This window comes from Nicotiana sylvestris, chromosome 2 (genome assembly GCF_000393655.2).
Source record: "Nicotiana sylvestris chromosome 2, ASM39365v2, whole genome shotgun sequence".
Classification (NCBI taxonomy): Eukaryota; Viridiplantae; Streptophyta; class Magnoliopsida; order Solanales; family Solanaceae; genus Nicotiana; species Nicotiana sylvestris.
This window is the reverse complement of record NC_091058.1, coordinates 46,381,981-46,401,244: the sequence shown is the minus strand read 5'-3', so window position 1 is coordinate 46,401,244 and position 19,264 is coordinate 46,381,981. Positions and strand designations below refer to the sequence as shown.

Below are 19,264 nucleotides of genomic sequence, written 5' to 3'. Positions count from 1 at the left end.
AAGCTTAGGGACAAATAACATTACATGCATTGAATAACTCCGTTTATTTTAAATGCTTCGTTCTGTTAAGAATTTGATGGCAGCCTCAGCTGTCAACTCCAACCAACATTGTTCAACCCTTGGAGATGTCATTAGGATTCCCCCTTTATTGCTTTAATTGGAGACTCAGATTTCCAAATATTAAAGGCTATGCACGAAGGCATTTACCTTGAATTTTCTCGCTAGTCGCTATCGCAACTTAGACAAACCTGGTAGAGCCTACTCTACAACAAAATCACTCTGTTTATAAATGAAGACTGAGGAAAAAAAACAAATAAACATAAGGTACAGAAAGACAGTTTCTTGTTAGTCAACTCTAGCTACTTACTATATCGTGTGAACAATTACAACAGGGTAACTACAAACAAATTCAACACTGAAAGTGAAAAGAATCAGAAGAACAGGGGAGAATATTAGAGATAATACGATAACGTTCCCCCAATGGACAAAAGAAAAAAAGAAAAAAGAAAAAAAGACTTCACATGAGCTATCTCCTCTTGAAGAAAACAAGAGAAGGAAAATTAACTGCTGTTCCTACTCAGTATTTGTGACTTTCTGGTTTTCCCTGAACCAGAGTATCTTCCACATTCAGGAGGGATGACCAATACAAGAAGTTAAAAGCTTCCAAACTTTGCAATGATCATATAAGCATAGATTTTCACTTTCTACTCGCACTTGCTATCTGCAAAGCAAAGCAGCAAAAGAACACTAATCAGCTACTTTTAAGCAGAAGACTTACTTTTGAGAGAGAGAGAGAGAAAGAGAGGGATGGAGGGGGGAGGGGGGGGGGGCTAGAGTTGCTTAAGTGTGTTTGCTTCAAAGGTTCAAATAAGAAAGTTTACCTAGTGCTGGAGTTCCCAAGTGTAAGCTCAAGATCATCACTGACACACTCTTCGTGAATTCTTTCTCCTTCCCATGGCTTTACTACTCCCTTCACGTTGCTGCCAAATGCGAACTCTGCTGAGATAACATCCGACATTGGTATATCAGCTGTTTGGTCCATACCAGCTCCAACTGCAGGTGAACATGTCCCACTTTGCCCAGGTGTCCACATTCGAGACCCTCCATTTGATAGTGGCTCCTTAAATCCAAATGGATTTGAGACAAGGCTGAATGTGGGAGATGAAGGCCCATCCTGTGGAGTTTGAATGCCAGAAAGCCATCCTGAATCTGGTGGGGTTTGGCGACCACCAGGACTAGGAGGGGTTGAGAAGGGCAAGAAGGGATAATGATGTTGTATCCATGTTGAATTGGCCGTGGGATTTTCCCAATTATCATTCATCCTAGGAGTACGGGCAGTGGGAGAGCTCGAAGGTGGTGTCACAGGAGCACTTACAGAATCTCCAGGAATGCACAGATGGTGGGGAAAGTTAGATGAGGAAGGCGATGAGCCAGATGATAGGTTCTTAAGCCAAGGAATGAGCGAGTTGGGATCAGAATTATTTTGGACATTGGCAATATAATGGGATGAGACCGGGCTGGGGATAGATGATGAAGCAGGACTTGGGTTATACGAAGCACCAGGGCTCAGTTGGTAAGACGAACAAGGGCTTACTGATGCCGAACCACCAATAATATCCATGTGGTGTACTGGCTTGCAACCCTGCAGAAAAGAACAGATGATAAGCAGCAATAATGGGGCAAATCAAATAGTCAACAGTGAGCGCATCACCAGAATTAAGCTATTATAGCAGAAAGAGAGCTGACATTTGCAAATGCAGACTTGAAAGATTAGATGATTAAGGGCGTCCCGAGATATTTTTAAAGCGTAAAAGCGTCCCCTTCAACATGACTTCAATTGCTTAAGTTCCAGAAAGTGTAACTTAGTTATTACTTAGGCCAGATTCACCAATTAAGTGACTAATATATTATAGCTCATTCGCGCACATCTATCAGCAGCATGAAGATGCCCTAAATCAGAAGCTTCCGCTCTTTTAATGAACACATAAATTGCCATGGAATGAGGAGTACCTACATTTAGGTTGTGCACATCTTGCTATTTGTAAGTAGCCAACTTCCACAACACCATTGACCAACCAACTTAACTCTTCAAAAACAAAGTCAAAACATGCCATAGATTGAAAGAATCATCCTGCTTGGTACCCACTGGATGGTCAAATTATCTCATGATTTAGCAAAGAAGGTATACGAAAGTGATCTTTTAGGAGAACCAGTAGCATAGATGGGCTAAAAAAGCAGCAGCTACCAAATTAAAACAATAACTACGAGTAGCAATAAAAAATGACTATCAAATAACCCATCGACATTTACATGCAGGACCCGACATCTCGATTTGTGACCTCTTTAGGCTCATTTACACATATACACATTTTAAGAGATCTTCCAGTTTAGGTCAACCAAAAGTTTCAAACAGATGTAAATGTGGTTCAGCAATTTAAACCCTCCTTTTTGATCCTCCCAAATTGGTGTCCCTTTAAGCAATGTTTTAAAACATTCAGTTTAACATAACAGTTAAGGGGCCCCCAATTTTTGCTATTTCTATCACAATTCTCTTCTGTATTGTACTTCAAAAATGATAGAGTTAACATATGAACCTACATCTTTCCAACTAATAGAAAACAATTAAAATATTCAACTCTTCCCCTAAATCTAAAAGACACATCTGTCAAACTAGAATTATTACATTGGCATGTATCGAGCAGTGGCGGAGGAAGGATCTCCACGAAGGGGGTTCAAAATTTTTTTTTTGTATCTAGTGGGAATTGAACTCATGACCTTATGTAGATTTTGAACCCCCTTGACCACTAAATTACACTTTTGAATTGTGTTAAGGGGGTTCAAAACTTAATATATAGAGGTAAAAAACAGATTTTGCTTTATATATATAGTGTATTTTTTCGGCGAAGGGTGTTCGGGTGAACCCCCTTGCGCCCCCCTAAATCCGGCCCTGGTATCGAGTATTCAAATTGGTAAATTCTGATATTTTCAATGAGCACAGTTTTTTCCAAAGAAAAAATTCCTAGTAGCTTGAAATGGTAACAAAGTAGGGCAAATCCACATTATCTAAAGGGAAATAAAGAATACTCTGTTGGTCTAAAAAGAGCCAAGTCTATTTCCAGAAAGTGAGGACATTCTCTAATTGACTGAGACATTCTGAACTTATTTAATGTTTTGAAATTGCATATTGAGTAGCCATTAATAATTATTTATCAGTTCAATTATAGTTGTTCCCACATAAAAAAGCTCCCCATTAATCCTAATTATAAGCGTTCTCCATATATCAATAAAAGTTTTCAAAACTCATTTCCAAGCTCCAACCACATCTATGCTCGACCTCTAGTTTTCCTTATTTAGGCTACATTTGATACCCACTTGAAAAATTCAAAACCCTATTTTTCATCATCTTGGTTATTCTCAAATGGCACATTTTCAACTTTCAGCTACAACAATCATTTTATGTTGGTCCTCCCTCTCATTCTGTTGATCAAGACTCAGGCACCATGTCCACTAAAGCCCCACATGTTAATGATAAAAGTATCCAAACATACCCATAAGAATTGGACATAACCCAATTGCCAAAACAAGCCATAAAGGCATAAACAACATAGAATGACGGCACCATCAAAATATTACATAATTGTAACCCTACCATCCCAACAACTTTTGAGAAAGGGTGTCCATATCCAATTATAATGTCAACTCTATGATTAAACTGCAATCCCAGCAAACACGTTACCCCCTCACCTCCTAGTCCATCATCAGCCTTTCTCCACATCACATCCAAAATTGATTTCCCCACACGCTCTACAGCCTCAACTATAATTATAAAGAATAAATACATATAAAATAAAGATAAAGGAACCAACATCAATAACAAAACCCAAGGATTTGGCATCTTACAAATTTTTCTTCCATACAATGCTGTAACTCAGATAGTCCATAAGTAACCTACTCGCTCTGTTCTCTCTTATGTGGCACTATTTTTTTATTTCATTCCAAAACGAATGACAACTTCATAATTTAAAAACAATTTAACTTTAAACTATGCTTTATAGCCACATAAATCTCATGGCATACAAGTTTCAAAAGTTTTCTATGTCTTTCTTAAACTTCGTGCCGTACAAAGCACCACCACCTAAATTGAACTAAGTTAGTAACTTTTTTCATTTGTGAGATTTGAACTCTGATAGTGATACATCAAGGCCTTGGGGTTCTACTTCCGTGAATTAACGATTGGACCTTAATATTTAAAATTCCTAAACTACCCTTCATAAAGAAACTGCAGATTCAGTACTCCAGAACTCAGGACTGCAAGCAATCAAAGGACTGGTAAAAACCTGAAATCAGCTGAAATGTCCTTACAACCCATCAATTCCAAAAGGAAAAATGTGGGACCCTGGGAGTACATCAGGGGCTATATAGTCAAATGAGCATCTAGGTGAAATATTCAGACTTTCTGAAAACTCTCTGACTTTGGAGCAGAACAAATCTATGAAGAATTCGTCTTTTTGATTTTTTTTTTTCCTTTTCCTCTAAAAGAAGAATTAATTTACAAAATCCAAATGACTGAATCACCAATCTAAAAAAAATTATACTGTAGTACAAATGAGTTTACCTTTCGGTAAGTGGTTCCATCATCTTCAACGATCCAACCAGCTTCTTTACAAAGAGCTTTCAATACCTCGTTATTATCACAGTGCTTAGGGAGCTTATAGTTACCGTACATCCTTAATCCGGCGAAGATCTTGGCGGCGATCGCCCTCCGCCGCCGCTCTCTCCGCTTGTTGTTCTCCCTCTCCTTCCATGTCGGTAGCCGAGTGCCGGACGTCATTACCACGCCGCCGGTTCAGTAGAAGACTTAAAAACCGGAAAAAATTCTCTACCGGTTTAGTTTCTGAACCGGGCTCTGGAAGTAGAAATGAGGAAGCTAAGACGTGTTTGAGCTAAATATGGACATTGTGTTTGAGCTAAATATGAGCAGCTGAGTTAACAATTGCCACTGAATATTAACAAAATTACTGAATTGCCACTACAATTTTTGTTTATTGATTAAAAGTCCTGTAAATGTGGGCGGTGCACGTGTTGAGTCTTTTTACAGTAGTTTTTCGTGGGTAGTTGCGAGGAAAGGGAGTGTTTGAAGTTTAATATGGGGATCGAGTCAAACGAAAACGACAGCGTTCTGGGTTCTTTTGGTAGGGTCTATTATCTCTCTGAAATTTGTAAAGAGAGGGGTAGGGGTAAGAATGGAATTTTAATTGGATGACCAAGTCAAAATCCAAAAAAGGGACCAAAAACAATGATTGTGCTTCTGAATTTGGAGGTAGGAAATCTGCTCTTTTGATATTTTGGATTTTAAAGGTACAAATTCCACCCTCATTTATAAAAGCTGATGTCCTTTCTTGGTTTCTTTTTAAAATTCTTTTCTAATGTATAATCAATAAAACAGTAACTATTGCATACTTAGGAAAAGTTTATCCACACTGATGTTTTACAGATTTATATAAGACGTGTATTTTTATCTAATTATAATGTCTTCGCTATAAAATTTAAATTATTTGGTTTGGTACAAATACAGTGCGGATAAGCATGCACACTTGTCTTGCACGTAGAGGACCCAGGAAATAATTTACAACAAAAAATGGTGGATCATCAGGGGTTCAAAATTGTTGGTCCTGCTACCAAATTTTGCTACATCATCCGCAACTTTGTGCTGCTCTTAGCCTCTAGTGTAGGTTGTTCACTCGGTGAACTAAAGTTAGATCTACTCCAAACCCTATAGATATGTTACCATATATATTTGGTTATATTGGCCATCTTTTGATTTTTGTCTTTTTTATGATATAAAATAAGTTGATCATCAATATAAAAAATGCTTCTCAAGTGATTCAAACATTCACTCTTCAAGTCCACATCCTCTACTCCATTCTCTTTTACTTTTCTCACCTAAGTTCCCCATTCAATCAATATTACTCTTCTTGATTTGCTTCCTAATATTTTTATTTTGGAGTACCTCTATTTAAATCTAAAAAAATCTCATTTTCCGGATAGAGTGAAAAATCTCTAGATAATGAAATCTCAAAAAAATGGATACATGCAGGACTCCTGCGAAATATGCAAGTGGGAACCTATAGTTGCAATAAGATTTTTAAAATTTAAAGAGTTGCCTAAAAAAGGCTATATCGTACAATTTTCCTTAGAAACTTGGGGCTAGTGCTGAAACGGGAGAAATTAAAAAATATCCGGATTTACAAGTGGTCGTTTAAAAATAGTCCAGTTTCAAAAGTAATCGAAATTTAGCCACTTTTAAATGACCAGTCCGAAAATTAGCTAGACCGTGCTATTTTTACTGCTGAAACGGACCTTTCCCTTCAGGAAATTAAATGGGCTTTTTGTCTCAGGCCCAACATTCGAATGAAGGGCTTTTTTTTGTAAAAATAGCACGGTATAGCCAGTTTTCGGACTGGTCATTCAAAAATAGCCAGCGTTTACGAAGTCAATGAAAAATAGCCACTATTTTGCTGAACAGAGACCGGTCCAGCATAATATACTGGAGTTCGGCGCACCTGTGTATAAACTCCAGCATATTATGCTGGACCGGTATACTTTGTTGACTCCAGTATAATATACTGGAGACTGGAGCACCGGTGCTCCAAACTCCAGTATATTATACAGTACAATTATACTTGCTGGAACTCCAGTATATTATGCTGGAGTTCTAGTGTACTTATGCTGGAACTCCATCATATTATGTTGGAGTTCCAGCATACTTATCCTGAAACTCCAGTATAATATGCTGGAGTTCAAGCATACTTATGCTGGAACTCCAGTATAATATACTGGCGTATTTTTCGGGTTTTGAACAGTGTTTTCGCTCATATTTATCTTTATATGAAAAGTGGCTAAATTTCGATTACTTTTGAAACTGGGCTAGTTTTGAACGACCAATTGTAAATCTGGCTATTTTTTAAATTTCTCCCGCTTTTTTCATCTTCGGCCTGGCAACCTAAAATAATTACAGGCAGTAAAGTAGCCCAATAGACAAAACATATAGTACACTGATTATGTATATGATATGTTATATTATATGTATTTATTAGAGTTAATATACAAAATATATGCATTTTCTGACTATTATATTTTTGGGCGGCTCAAAAATATAATTATCCCATAACTGAAACGGATATTCGCACGATGTCTCAGACAGTCAAACAAGTATGCAAAAATATTCATTTAAAAAAATATTATACTTCATACTTATTTAGAGAAAATTGTTTACAAAATAGCCGAAAAATGTTTACGAATATCATTTTAATACTTACTTTTCATGGGTGCATACATATATGGTACGTGCATGGAAAATTGTCTATTATTTTTCATTAGGCCTTCTATTATCAAAATAAAGTGGATATATGGCTCTTCTGACAGTACTCCAAAACTTTTAGTAGGAAGAACTATTAAATTATAATATTCCCATGTGCATGCATGCAAAGAATAATTCATACTTTCTTTCTTCTGTTAAAAGTGTAAGTGTCAACATAACTACCTTCATTAAATAAGAGAATATTAAGAAGCTTAACATAAAAGAATCTCTTTTAGATGTCTTCCACCATCGTAATTTTTAATTTAATTCAGATAATTAATTACCTCACTGTTGACTTAAAAATCTTGATAAAGCAACATTTGCGCTTAAACAAGATTTAGTACTTAATGAAGAGACAAATACAGCTGAGACTAATGAAAACTCTAACTCAAGCCTCTTCGACGCAATTTAAATAATGGATTTTAAATTATATGCCACATATGGTGTTAATTTTATTGTTTACCATTAGAATTGGATAACAATTGAATTTATACGCGGTTTTTAAGGATACGTGATATAACTTGATACAAATTAAGAAGGCAGATTAATATTGAAATTAACGATAAGAAAATAAATGCAAACCACAAAATTGAATAGCCTTAGCCTCTGAATTTGATCACCCTCAAGCCAAGAAATGTGTCAACTAGTGTTAGAACTGAAGAACAAGATGATAAGAACAAGAAATGATCAGTATATTGCTTTCTTTGTGCGTGTTACGATATGTCCTACAAATGATCAGAACCCCCCTTTTATATAGTAGAGGAGTTCTACTCTTGGTATAATTCTATACAAGGTAAAAGTTGTGGCTCGGATGTCGGATGCAGTTCCTCAACTCAAAGAGTGGGTCGAGGACCTGGTGTCACAGAGATCATATTCCGAGTGCGCATGACGCGAATTGTCGAAGGGTCGGTGGGAGGCCTGTAATCATGGTAAGTTTTCTTTTCCGATTTAATAATGTTTGATTTTCTCTTTGCACTGTCGAATTCTTATCAGTTCTATTTTATTTTGTAGGTCTCCCTAAAGATGTTGCTATGAGGCCTCCATCCGGTGATGCAAATGTGCCTCTCGAGTCTCCTGCTCCGAGACAGGGTGACGAGAAGAAGAGGAAAAAGGCCCCGAGTTCTCCGAACTCAGAAAAGAAAAAACCAAAGACGAAGCCTGCATATAAACCCAAGGGAAACACTGACACTCTATCCTCGGACTCAGTCCACCGGCTAAGGGATGAGTCTGAAGAAGAAAGAAGAAGAAGATAAATCCAAGCTGGTAGCCCGCGTGCGGGCAGGCGTTTTGATACGAGGGGCCTCCGAACTGGCAGGTGTTGAGATTGAACTGCCTCGACTTGATGAGGCCGATGAGAGAATTTTAACTGAAGTTCCCGAACTAGAGGGGGGGTGAGGCCACTCCGCCTCGAGCTAGAGGAGTTGAAAAGGAAACCGGGGCTGATGCTTCTTGGGCAAAGAAAGGTGCCTCAAAAGTTGAGCCTGGGTGATTGACATTACCGGGTCTTCTAAGTTCTCAGATGCTATGATCTATGAAGCCGGTATGCTAGAAGGTCGTTCTTATAAGGGGCCTCAAGGGGTTGCAGATATCCACAACTTCCTAGATGAGTTAGAGTCTTCTGCCTCAAAGGACGTCATTGGGTTCGGAGACTTGCTGGTGCCAAAGAAGATACCGTCGTCGGGAGCCAGTCAGTCTTCCTCGAGCCCAAAGTTGGTGAACCGGATCCCGGTTCCGAGTGTCGACCCTCACCAAAAGCAGTCAATAGTTTTCTCTATCCCGGAGGATGCACAGGTTTTCTATGTCCCTGTGGGGGTCGCTAGCTACCTTCGGTGTTTGATGACCGAAGAGGATCAGGCAGTGATGGACAACGTGGAAATGTTTCCTATTCAATAAAGCTCATCAAGCGTTGAATCGGGTAACTTCAAGTGTCTTTTTTATTATGTATTTTAAACATAAAGTTGTAAATAATCATAACACCTTCTTTTATACTTGCAGGCTTCGATATTGCACCATGAGACTTTCCTCCGATATCGGGAGGAGTTAACACATCACGAGGCTGAGGTTAGGGATCTCACTAAGAAGAGGGACACCTACAAGCTTCTCAATAAGAAGTTTCAGGCCGAGTTAGAAGCGGCTCGGAGGGAGCATGCCGAGATGGCCGAGCAGGTAAATTGAGTACTTTACAATAGTGAAGAAGATTTGGACAAAGTGGCTAACGATCTTGTCCTACTGTTGATACCCAATTTTTCTCCGTGTATTTTTTATATGTAAAATACCTTTCAAATAACAACTATATGCATATATAAGTATACCCCAAGGCTACATTATTTTTTCTTATTTTTTTAAAAAAGTTTTTTAAATCAATTTACTGCCCTATTTTATCAAGAAAAACCCAATAATTATCCCCAAAATTATCATCTCGGTGATTCATTTATTGGATTCTCATAGTTTTACCAAAATATAGCTAAGATATTTTTTACAAATTTATTTGGTATTTTTAAGGATAAAATTGCATAATTGCAATATTAGCCTCTTTTATGATTTGATTGCATTTATACTCATAAAATTAAGTCCAATATTTTTAAATTGATAATTATATGTTATAAATCACTTTAGTACATTCAATTTATTTTTAGGATTTAATTTACTACTTTTATAAAAAATAAAAAAGGAAAATGGCTATTTAAAATCTAGCCAGATTTCATTTCGATTGTAGCCTAAATTTTACCCTAATTAAACCCAATTGAACCCAATCCCAATTCCTAAAATTACCCGACCCAAAGCCCGTTTGAATGACCTTCCCGACTCCTCTTTTAATCCAGGCCGTTGATCGAAAAGATCAACCCTTTTTTAATTCACCAACACCCCCAACCCTAATCATTTCCACCTACCAGCCGCCTCTGAAACCCCCCATTCTCTCAAACTCTCTTGAAGCTTCTCAAACCCTAGCCGCCTTCCACCGCTTCCGCCCTGGAAGCCACCGGAATCCATGGCTTCCAAGGCTGTGGAAGCCCTATACCCACCTCCTTTTGCTCCTGCATGCCTGGTTTTTGAAGGTTCAAGGCCTGAACACGACGAAGTTTGGCCCAGACTTCGTTCAATTCGAGTTCCACGGCCATCTCCGGCCTTATTCCGGCGTACCATGGTTGTTCGAGCCTGATTTTGACCTCTCCGACTTAGATCGGTGACTCTTCAAAGCCTTTCTCACTACTGGGTTCCTCTGAAACCCTAACCCTTCGAGGTTTTTTTCGATTTTCTTAGATCTGTTCCAGATCCATGCTTTCCTTAAGGTCTTAAACGATTTTCCTGACTTTTCTTTTAAAAAAAACTACTTTCAAAACCTTTCCGATCTAGGGTTTTTCGGAAAATATTTAAATGTCTCTCTGACTTCCTTTTTCCTTTTTTTGTGTATTTGCCTCTACTGTGTCCTTGTATTTTCTTCTATCATGTTCTTGTATGCTTCTTGTGCTGTATTTTTCTATACTGTGTTCTCGTATGCTTTTTCTACTATATTTCTTCTCTATTGTGTTCTGGTGTGTTTCTCATACTGTATTTTTCATTACTATGTTCTTAAGTTCCACCTACTTTTCAGCATGCTTCTTCTAATGTTCTTATCAGTTTTTTCCATTATGTTTCGTATTAGCTTCTTCTACTCTATTTTTTTGAATTCTTCTAGTATGATCTGCATATTACTTGCTATCATTATTTTCTCATGAGTTTCTGCTGCTGAAAGAAACATGCAAGAGGTTTCAGTTCTTCTCTGAGCCTGTTTCGATCACTTGCCTTCTCATCTCTGTACTTGATTAGTGGTGGAAACCCTAGAATTTGAGGGTTCTTCCAAGTTTGGTTATGTGATTTGCTTGAACTCGGGTTTCATTTCAAAATCCCTAATTCTTTCAGACCAACTTCGGGTCACTGAACTGAGTTTGGACATCTTTGTTTTCATATGATTCTGACCTTTTGCTAAACTCTTCTACACTGGATTTTTCTACCGATTTTACAACGACACGACAATCTTCTTTCATGCTTAACATGTTCGTATGCTCCTTATATATGATCAACTTCCCTCTAAAGTGGCTTTCAAATTTGTGATTAGTTCATACTTCCCTCTGAATATGGTCTGATTGATTTCTTTCCATTGTTTGCGGATTTTCTCTGAGACTCGACCTAAGTTAAGACCCTTCTCAGCTTTTGCGACTTGGTTCATTCATGGGTCAGTAATTACAAGATCCCTGACCTTTGATTTACTGGCTGTTAATTGATTTTTTACCTTATTTTTACAATCGTGTACTTCAAAACCCTGTCCTTAAATAGCTTTTTATGTATTCGCCCCTAATTGCCTACTTTGCACAAAAGTGTTTGTTTAATTACTTTCCTTAAATAGTTTTACCCGTTTGAATCTGAATTCCTTAATTAAAGGAAGTCTTATGTGATTGATTCTTGATTGATATTCAGTTCCTTAATTGTTTTCTTACCTTATTTCTGCCGGATTTTTACACTTTAAAAGGCACGACCCTCTTCACAAAAAAAAAAAAAAATCCTTCTGAACTCACACTCTTTCAACTTACAATATTCTCTTCTTGTCTGCATTGTGGCCTGTTTACAAGACCTACTGCATTTCCTTTATTTGTTTCTTTGAATTGGTATGTCCTAATTTAAGCTTCAGCATCACAACAATGTGTTTTTCATGTTTATTTACTGTTTCTGTAGAGTTCAATGTTTAAACTAACATGCTGATTTCTTTCTATCTGTTTCTGCTATGAATCCCTGCTCCCTACCCCCTTATGCATTTTGAGTTATGGTTTAAAACATGGCAATATATAAGTTATTATCCATGAATTGAACTTGGTCCCTTAGGGGATCCTAACCTCTAAACAGTGTGTTCTAACAGGCTTATGGGTGTGCTAACACTTCCCATTGCTGGGTATGCCCATCAGCCTGTCTTTGCCTATTTACCACCTCCCCATTCCCTATACCCCTATGTGTATTGATGTGAGTTGTTTTCCCTTTCCCTTTACCCTCTCAGAATTCTATTCCTGCACTTGCACTCTCTCTTAGTCCCTAAGTTCTGTCCCCCTCTTGTGAGCCTTGCCTTCAGACCTTGAGTTCCCTCTGAACTTGGACACCTGAGGGCTGACCCTTCTACACTACACTATGTCCTAATCTGGTGATACATTTGGGTGTAAGCACTGCCCAGAGTTCATATGAGACTCTTAGGGAAATTTAACACACCCCAAATGGGAGAAAGGCTTTGAAATATGACCTCTTGGAGTTGGTTTACTTCATACTTCAGACAGGAAGTCTGAATCAGGCTCTCCTTGGTTGTACTTTTTAATTTCCGAGGTATTTTTTTTAACTTTAATTTTCTAGGCTGTAATAACTTTGTAATAAACTCTCGGGGATGGCTAGTGAAAAAGGGAGGGGTAACCATGTATGCAAAAGGGGTAGATATCCTGCCTATAGGAGTTTCTGGATTTCTGCACTCTCATATATAGATACCATGTCTATAGGAATCCTGCATTCTCTCATATAGATACCATGTCTATAGGAATCCTGCATTCTCTCATATAGATACCATGTCTATAATTACCTAAAAATCTGAATTTTACATATGCACATAGAGAATATGCCTATAGGTCTTTCTGAACCTTGCATATCCATTCTTCATTAGGCAATCATGTTTGTAGGTCTTAAAAATCAACCGCAATTAGATATCATGTTCATAGGTCATGACGAAATTCAGCACCTAGATATCATGCTTATAGGGTTTCTGCATTTTACTATGTCTATGAAAGTGTTTAAAATCAACAACGCGTAGAAAGCATGCCTATAGGAGCTATTAATCAAGTCTGAACTGTTTCACTCGCTCATAAGTCTAAAACCGACAATAGTGATGCATTACCAGTTACAAAACTTATGATCTTTTACTATAACTCGCCCTTCTTTAATAACTGACAACTTCTGTTAAATCAGTATGTAATCATCTCATATGCTTGTTCCTGAAGTCTGTAGATATCATGCCTGTAGGGTTTTTGTCCTAAACTTAGGCAAGCCATAGTGTAAAAGTTTATAAATTGAATCTATTGTTATTAACTACAACCAGCAGGCAGGCCTGATTCGGGTTTCTTATATGAATTATGTGATAAATCGGTCTGCCTCAACCTTTAAGTTTAATCAGGCCCTAAACAGTATGTGTAAGTCATGATACTTACTTGCTTTCTTTGTTTAAAGGAGGTGTATCTGAGCCTTTTTACTTGTTGTATGTTTTCCCCAATTTGCTATACATGTTTTTGTATGTCGCCTTAGTATTTTACCCTTTTGAAACCACAAATAAGTCCAATATCTCCTCCCTTTTAGGATTACCAGTCCCAAATACTTCCGGGACTGATAGGATCGGGACGGGTAATAGCATGCAATAAGTAAACGAGACCATTCCGCGCTTTAATACCTTAAACAAGGCGGGAAGGGTAGATATGGATATGATGACCACGCGGTAACATCACGTGTAGCCCCTCACTGAGGAGTGATTACCGGATGTTATGTGGGGTGATCCATATTATTAATAACCTAGGAACCCCCACCCCCTTTTCCTTTGTTTCTTCCTTTTAAACCTTTTAAATTATTTCTTCAAAATCAACTCTTTTAGTTTTCTTACTTGTAACCATCATGTGCAAAATCCCCTCTTATTTGAAGTCTTATTCGCCTACGTGTTGTTTGCGCTTAAAGTCACAATAATTGTCTGACCAGGAACCACACTAGTGGATCCTGAGGGGTGCCTAACACCTTCCTCTTGGGATAATTTCAAGCCCTTACCCAATCTCTGGTTACTCAAAACAAACCCTTTTTAGTGTCCTAATGCACTTTAATCATTAGGTGGCGACTGTTCTATTCACACCCACCCAAAAGGGAACGAGTTGTCCTCCTAAATGTCATAAACCCAATTTTGCGAGAAAAAGGGGGGGCGACAGCGTGACGACTCTGCTGGGGATTTTTAGGCTTTTACCATTTCAGACTATTATTGTGAATTTATGCTTCTTTATGTGCAATTATTTGTTTATTTCTTTTAAGCATTCAATTTCCTTTTCGATTGCAAAACTGACTTGTCTTTTTGTTTCTTTCCTTTATTACTTTCCTTTACTGCTTTCCTTTACTACCGCTTTAAGTTATGAAAAACTATTGTATTTACTGCTTTCTTAACGTGCAAATACGTGACAATCTGCTTTAATTATTGCATAATCATGCTCAACATCATATTCCACTCGTGCCAAACAAAATACCATAGCAACACTTATAATGAGTGGTTGCGCTCTTCCGATATTATCACCCCCTAAATCCGAAAAAAGTGTAATTGCGGTAAAACCAGTCGATCAACAGTGTAGTCGACGGTTCCGTGCCTTTCCCCCTTGAGTTGTCCGCTCAAAGGTACCAGTCTAAAATCCCATAGAAACCTTGCTCTGTTTAACTGTGCATGAATCATGGTCAAACCTAGCCGAGTCAGTTGTGTTGTCCGCATAATGACTCTTTAAGATAACCTTGTCCAAAGTCCACCAGGTTTTCCTGAACCCAAACGGACATCACCACGTTCTGTGTATTTATTTGGAGAACTAAATGCTTCATGCTAATTGTTGATGTTAAATAGTCGAGTCCGGTAGGGGTATGGTCTTAATCCTTTTGTTTTGCAGAAAATGAAGGACGAGGTCCCCAGTTTCAGAATGGTTAGCACGCCCCCACTCTTGCTAGACTGGTGGAGGAGTCTTCCATCAGATGACTAAATCAATGAGTGGAAAGAGAGGGCCGCTAGAGCTAACGAAAAGTTGGAATATCTGGAATGCAGTCTGCTGGAATTGGAAGGAAAAGTGAGGAAGAGAGTCACCGACTGCCAGAACGCTGAGGAAAATGAAGGAGAACACCTGACCAAGGAATTTTTACTGGTGAACCTACGCGAACTGGAGGATTTGATCAACGAGAGCATTCAACTTGAGGAAGGTCCTTCTGGGACCAAATAGATAGGAGTTTATCTTTTTCGTTTTATGAATGTAATAAGGCCGATGACCACTAGTGATATTTTATTTCCTATTATTTAGTGTCGATATGGGATTCGTCTACTTTTTATCAATAAAATGAGGAATTTAGCATTCTAAGTTCTCCAAATCAACTTTTCGCTAGGCCTACCTCGGGCACAAAGAGGTTCCTAAATTAGGACACGATTTACATTCTTGCACTATGTGTTTAAATATCGCAATAATTTTTCTTATAATTCGCACCGACTTGTTACTTTTTTTGTTTTTACTTTTGTTTTATTTATTCCCCTCCCTAAAGGTTAGTTCGTGCACTCTGGCATCATCATCATATTCTACAAGATCCAAGGGCCCTCCACCCACTCCTCCTCCTAGCCCCGTCAGAAACAGGAACAAAGCAAAGATGGAAGATTTGAACAACACCAGAAAGGAAAACTCAATTGAAAGGGTAGAGGTCACTCATGGAAAAAGGTCTCCAAAGAAAGTGCGTCCCAACTCGAGCAAAAGTTGTTAAAATTTCAAGAGGAACTTGACCAAGTTCGGAACTTGGCAAATCTGTCATTTTCCCTCACTACCCCAGATATCAACCCCACACCTCCACAAAATATCCCAAAACCACAAAATCATCCCGCTCCTCACCACCACTGCAATACTTTCCACGCTCCCAACAGTACTCCACTACTCATCCCGGAACCTTTGAACTCCACAAATGACCACTTCCACACTCATCATAACACCCTATCTACGTGGAAACCATGCCACACTCCACCCAACCCATTTCAAGCACACCCGAGTCTGATGATAAAGACTCACTCATCAGGAGTCTGGATGAAGAGCTTAAGAAGTTAAATAGCCGAATTCAGGGCGTCGAAGAAAGTAAGGGGATTGAAGGGTTGAACTACGAAGATCTTTGCATACAACCCGATGTCAAACTACCTGAGGGGTACAAACCTCCTAAGTTCGAGATGTTTGATGGTACAGGGGATCCAAGAGTTCATTTGAGAACGTACTAGGACAAACTGGTCAGAGTGGGGAGAGATGAGAGGATCCGCATGAAACTTTTCATGAGGAGTCTAAAAAGAGATACTCTATCTTGGTACATCGGCCAAGACCCGAAAAATGGTCAAACTGGGTGACTATGGCATCCAACTTTATGGACAGATTCAGGTTCAATACAGAAAATGCACCAGATGTGTTCTACATTCAGAACCTAAAGAAGAAGCCCGCGGAAACATTCCGCGAGTATGCCACTCGTTAGAGATCAGAAGCCGCTAAGGTCAGACCTGCTCTAGAGGAAGAACAAATGAACAAGTTTTTTGTCTGGGCTCAGGATTCGCAATATTATGAGAGCCTAATGTTGATTGAGAACCATAAATTTTCTGACATCATCAATCTGGGATAAAGGATCGAGGAAGGCATCAAGAGTGGTATGGTTACAAATTTTGAAGCCTTGCAAGCTACCAATAAGGCTTTACAATCTGGTGGTACGTCCAAGAAAAGGGACGTAGGTGCTGTAATGGTTGCACAAAGGACCAAATCCCCTATCAAATACCAAGCCTATCCAATGCCTCCACTCACATATCAACCTACTCCGAACTACCAAGCACCCTCACCCTCTCACCAAACTCCACCACCCACTTATCAATCATCTCCACCTCACACATATCAGCCTATTTCGCCCAAATACTCCCAACCTGCACATGTTTACCAAACCTACAATACTCAACCATCCCACTATCAATCGCCTCCCACACATCAAAACTTTCCTAAACCTCGACCAAATTTTGATCGCAGACCTCCCAAACAGTATACCGCCATTGCTAAACTCATTGACCAGCTATACAAAAGGCTCAATGCTGTTGGTTATGTCACCCCTATCCCTGCTATAACCCCTGAGAACCCTTCTCAATGGGGTAACCCAAACAAATTTTGTGCATACCATTCTGGCATGAAAGGACATACCATTGATGAATGCCTTTCTCTGAACGATAAGATACAGACTTTGATTGATAACAAAATTATCGTGGCGAAAGAGCCTGCTCTGAATATCCGCAATAACCCTCTGCCAGACCACAAGGGTGGAGGTGTTCACATGATTGAAATAGAGGATGATTGGGACCCCAAGGGATCGATCAGTTTGATCACAGAAGGCGATGATCCAAAGAAGCCAATAGTCACCCTTAATCTGATTGTAGTCCAGATTCAGCCTTCTGAGGATGCCAAGGTAAATATGTCTATACCACTTGAGTTTGAAGCACCACCCTCGTCAAAGACGCCAGCACCAATTGAGGTCAAGTTTGGGTCTCCGACAAACACACCTGTACCATTTGAAGTTGCGGTTTTACCTTCCAAAATACAAGCTCCGTTTGGAGTAAAGGTGCCCATTCTAGTAGCAATGTCGGTCGTAACACCATTCCATACAAATTCCATACCTTGGGACTACATAGCCGAGGCAAGAAGAAAAGGGAAGGCCAAGTTTGGGGAAACCGTTGCGGCATAGGGTATGACAAGAACCGGTAGAGTTTATACTCCGGAGCATTTAGCTGAGTCAAGCGAGCGGGCCTCTGGTCGGCCAACCATCACTGAAACCGGGCTTGATGATCTCTGGAGAAAGATACAAGCCAAGGAATACTCGGTCATTGATTAGCTGAACAAAACGCCAGCACAAATTTCTATCCTAGCTTTGCTACAAAATTCTGATGCACACAAGAATGCCTTGCTAAAGGTGCTGAGTGAGGCATATGTACCAGGCAACATCACCGGAGGAGAAATAGCAAACATGGTAGGGCAGGTATTGGAAAGTCACAAGATCACTTTTCATGAAGATGAGCTGCTACCAGAAGGGTTGAGTCACAACAAGGCGTTGCACATCACCGTACAATGCGAAGATTATTTTATCACCAGAATCCTGATTGATGGAGGGTCCAGCCTCAACATTTGTCTGTTGGTAACACTCAGGACATTGAGAAAGGGGCTGCAAGAGATAAAGGATGGAGACATCAACGTGAAAGCTTTCGACGGTTCCCAAAGGTCCACCACCGGGGAGATTAGTCTGTGTTTGCAAATGGGGCCAACTTAGTTCGATGTTGATTTGCAAGTGATAGACGTGCCTGTCACACTCTTTTTTGTACCTATACCCCGTAAAGGGCTATAGTATAAGGGAGTTTTTCCAATTAAAGGACAATCGAAACAGGATTTATTGTTAAAAGATTCAAAGTTGCCACTTGGGAGATTTATGGTGTCCCAAGTCACCGGTTGAATCCCAAATCGAGGAAAATATGACTCTGTTTAACAGTCCGCGAACCAGAAATCCGGGTAAGGAATTCTGTTAATCTGGGAGAAGGTGTTAGGTATTCCCGAGTTTCGTGGTTCTTGCATGGTCGTTCAACTGTTATAATCGGCTTAATTATCTGATTTTAATCAATTATGAACCTATATGCTGATTTTAATTTTTTAACCGCTTTTAATCATTTAAGGAATATTGAACGTCGTTTAAAACATGTCTTTGGATCGCGCCACATGAAATGCATCCACAATCCGGAACACATTTTATTCAACATTTTAGGATTTGGATTTGGGTCACATGAAATACGCACCCGAGTTTAAGAAGGTAATATTATTAAAAATAACGCGCCTAAAGCAACTAACGCGTTGTTAACTTTGCGAGGGCCATTACTCAATCAATCAATTACTACGGCTCTTTCTAGTTACTAATAAATTCTAGTGAATGACATATTATAGATTGGGCTTGTGCCCTTACTTCCAGTATTCAAACAAGCCCTACATAAGAGCACCCACATTGAATAGGAAAGCCAATTTGGTTATTCACAGAAAAGGGCTCAAGCCCTGTTCAAGATCAAGCCCAAGGCAATAATAGGCAGGCCCA

At 39.1% G+C, this 19,264-nt stretch overlaps 1 protein-coding gene across 2 annotated transcripts; it reads right to left on the bottom strand.

Annotated features, from left to right (window-relative positions):
* Nucleotides 1–264: 264 nt before the first annotated feature.
* On the bottom strand, nt 265–4,945 carry LOC104246319 (BES1/BZR1 homolog protein 4-like). Of its 2 annotated transcripts, XM_009802121.2 has the most exons (3): nt 4,616–4,945; nt 882–1,642; nt 265–721 (listed from the first exon to the last, which is right to left on the bottom strand). In XM_009802121.2, exons 1-3 carry the CDS (start codon nt 4,829–4,831, stop codon nt 718–720), a joined length of 981 nt encoding a protein of 326 aa, XP_009800423.1. In that variant the 5' UTR covers nt 4,832–4,945; the 3' UTR covers nt 265–717. The 2 variants fall into 2 exon arrangements, with proteins under 2 accessions (XP_009800423.1, XP_009800424.1); XM_009802122.2 differs by lacking the exon at nt 265–721 and having other exon boundaries at nt 878–1,642; nt 4,616–4,929.
* Nucleotides 4,946–19,264: the final 14,319 nt, after the last annotated feature.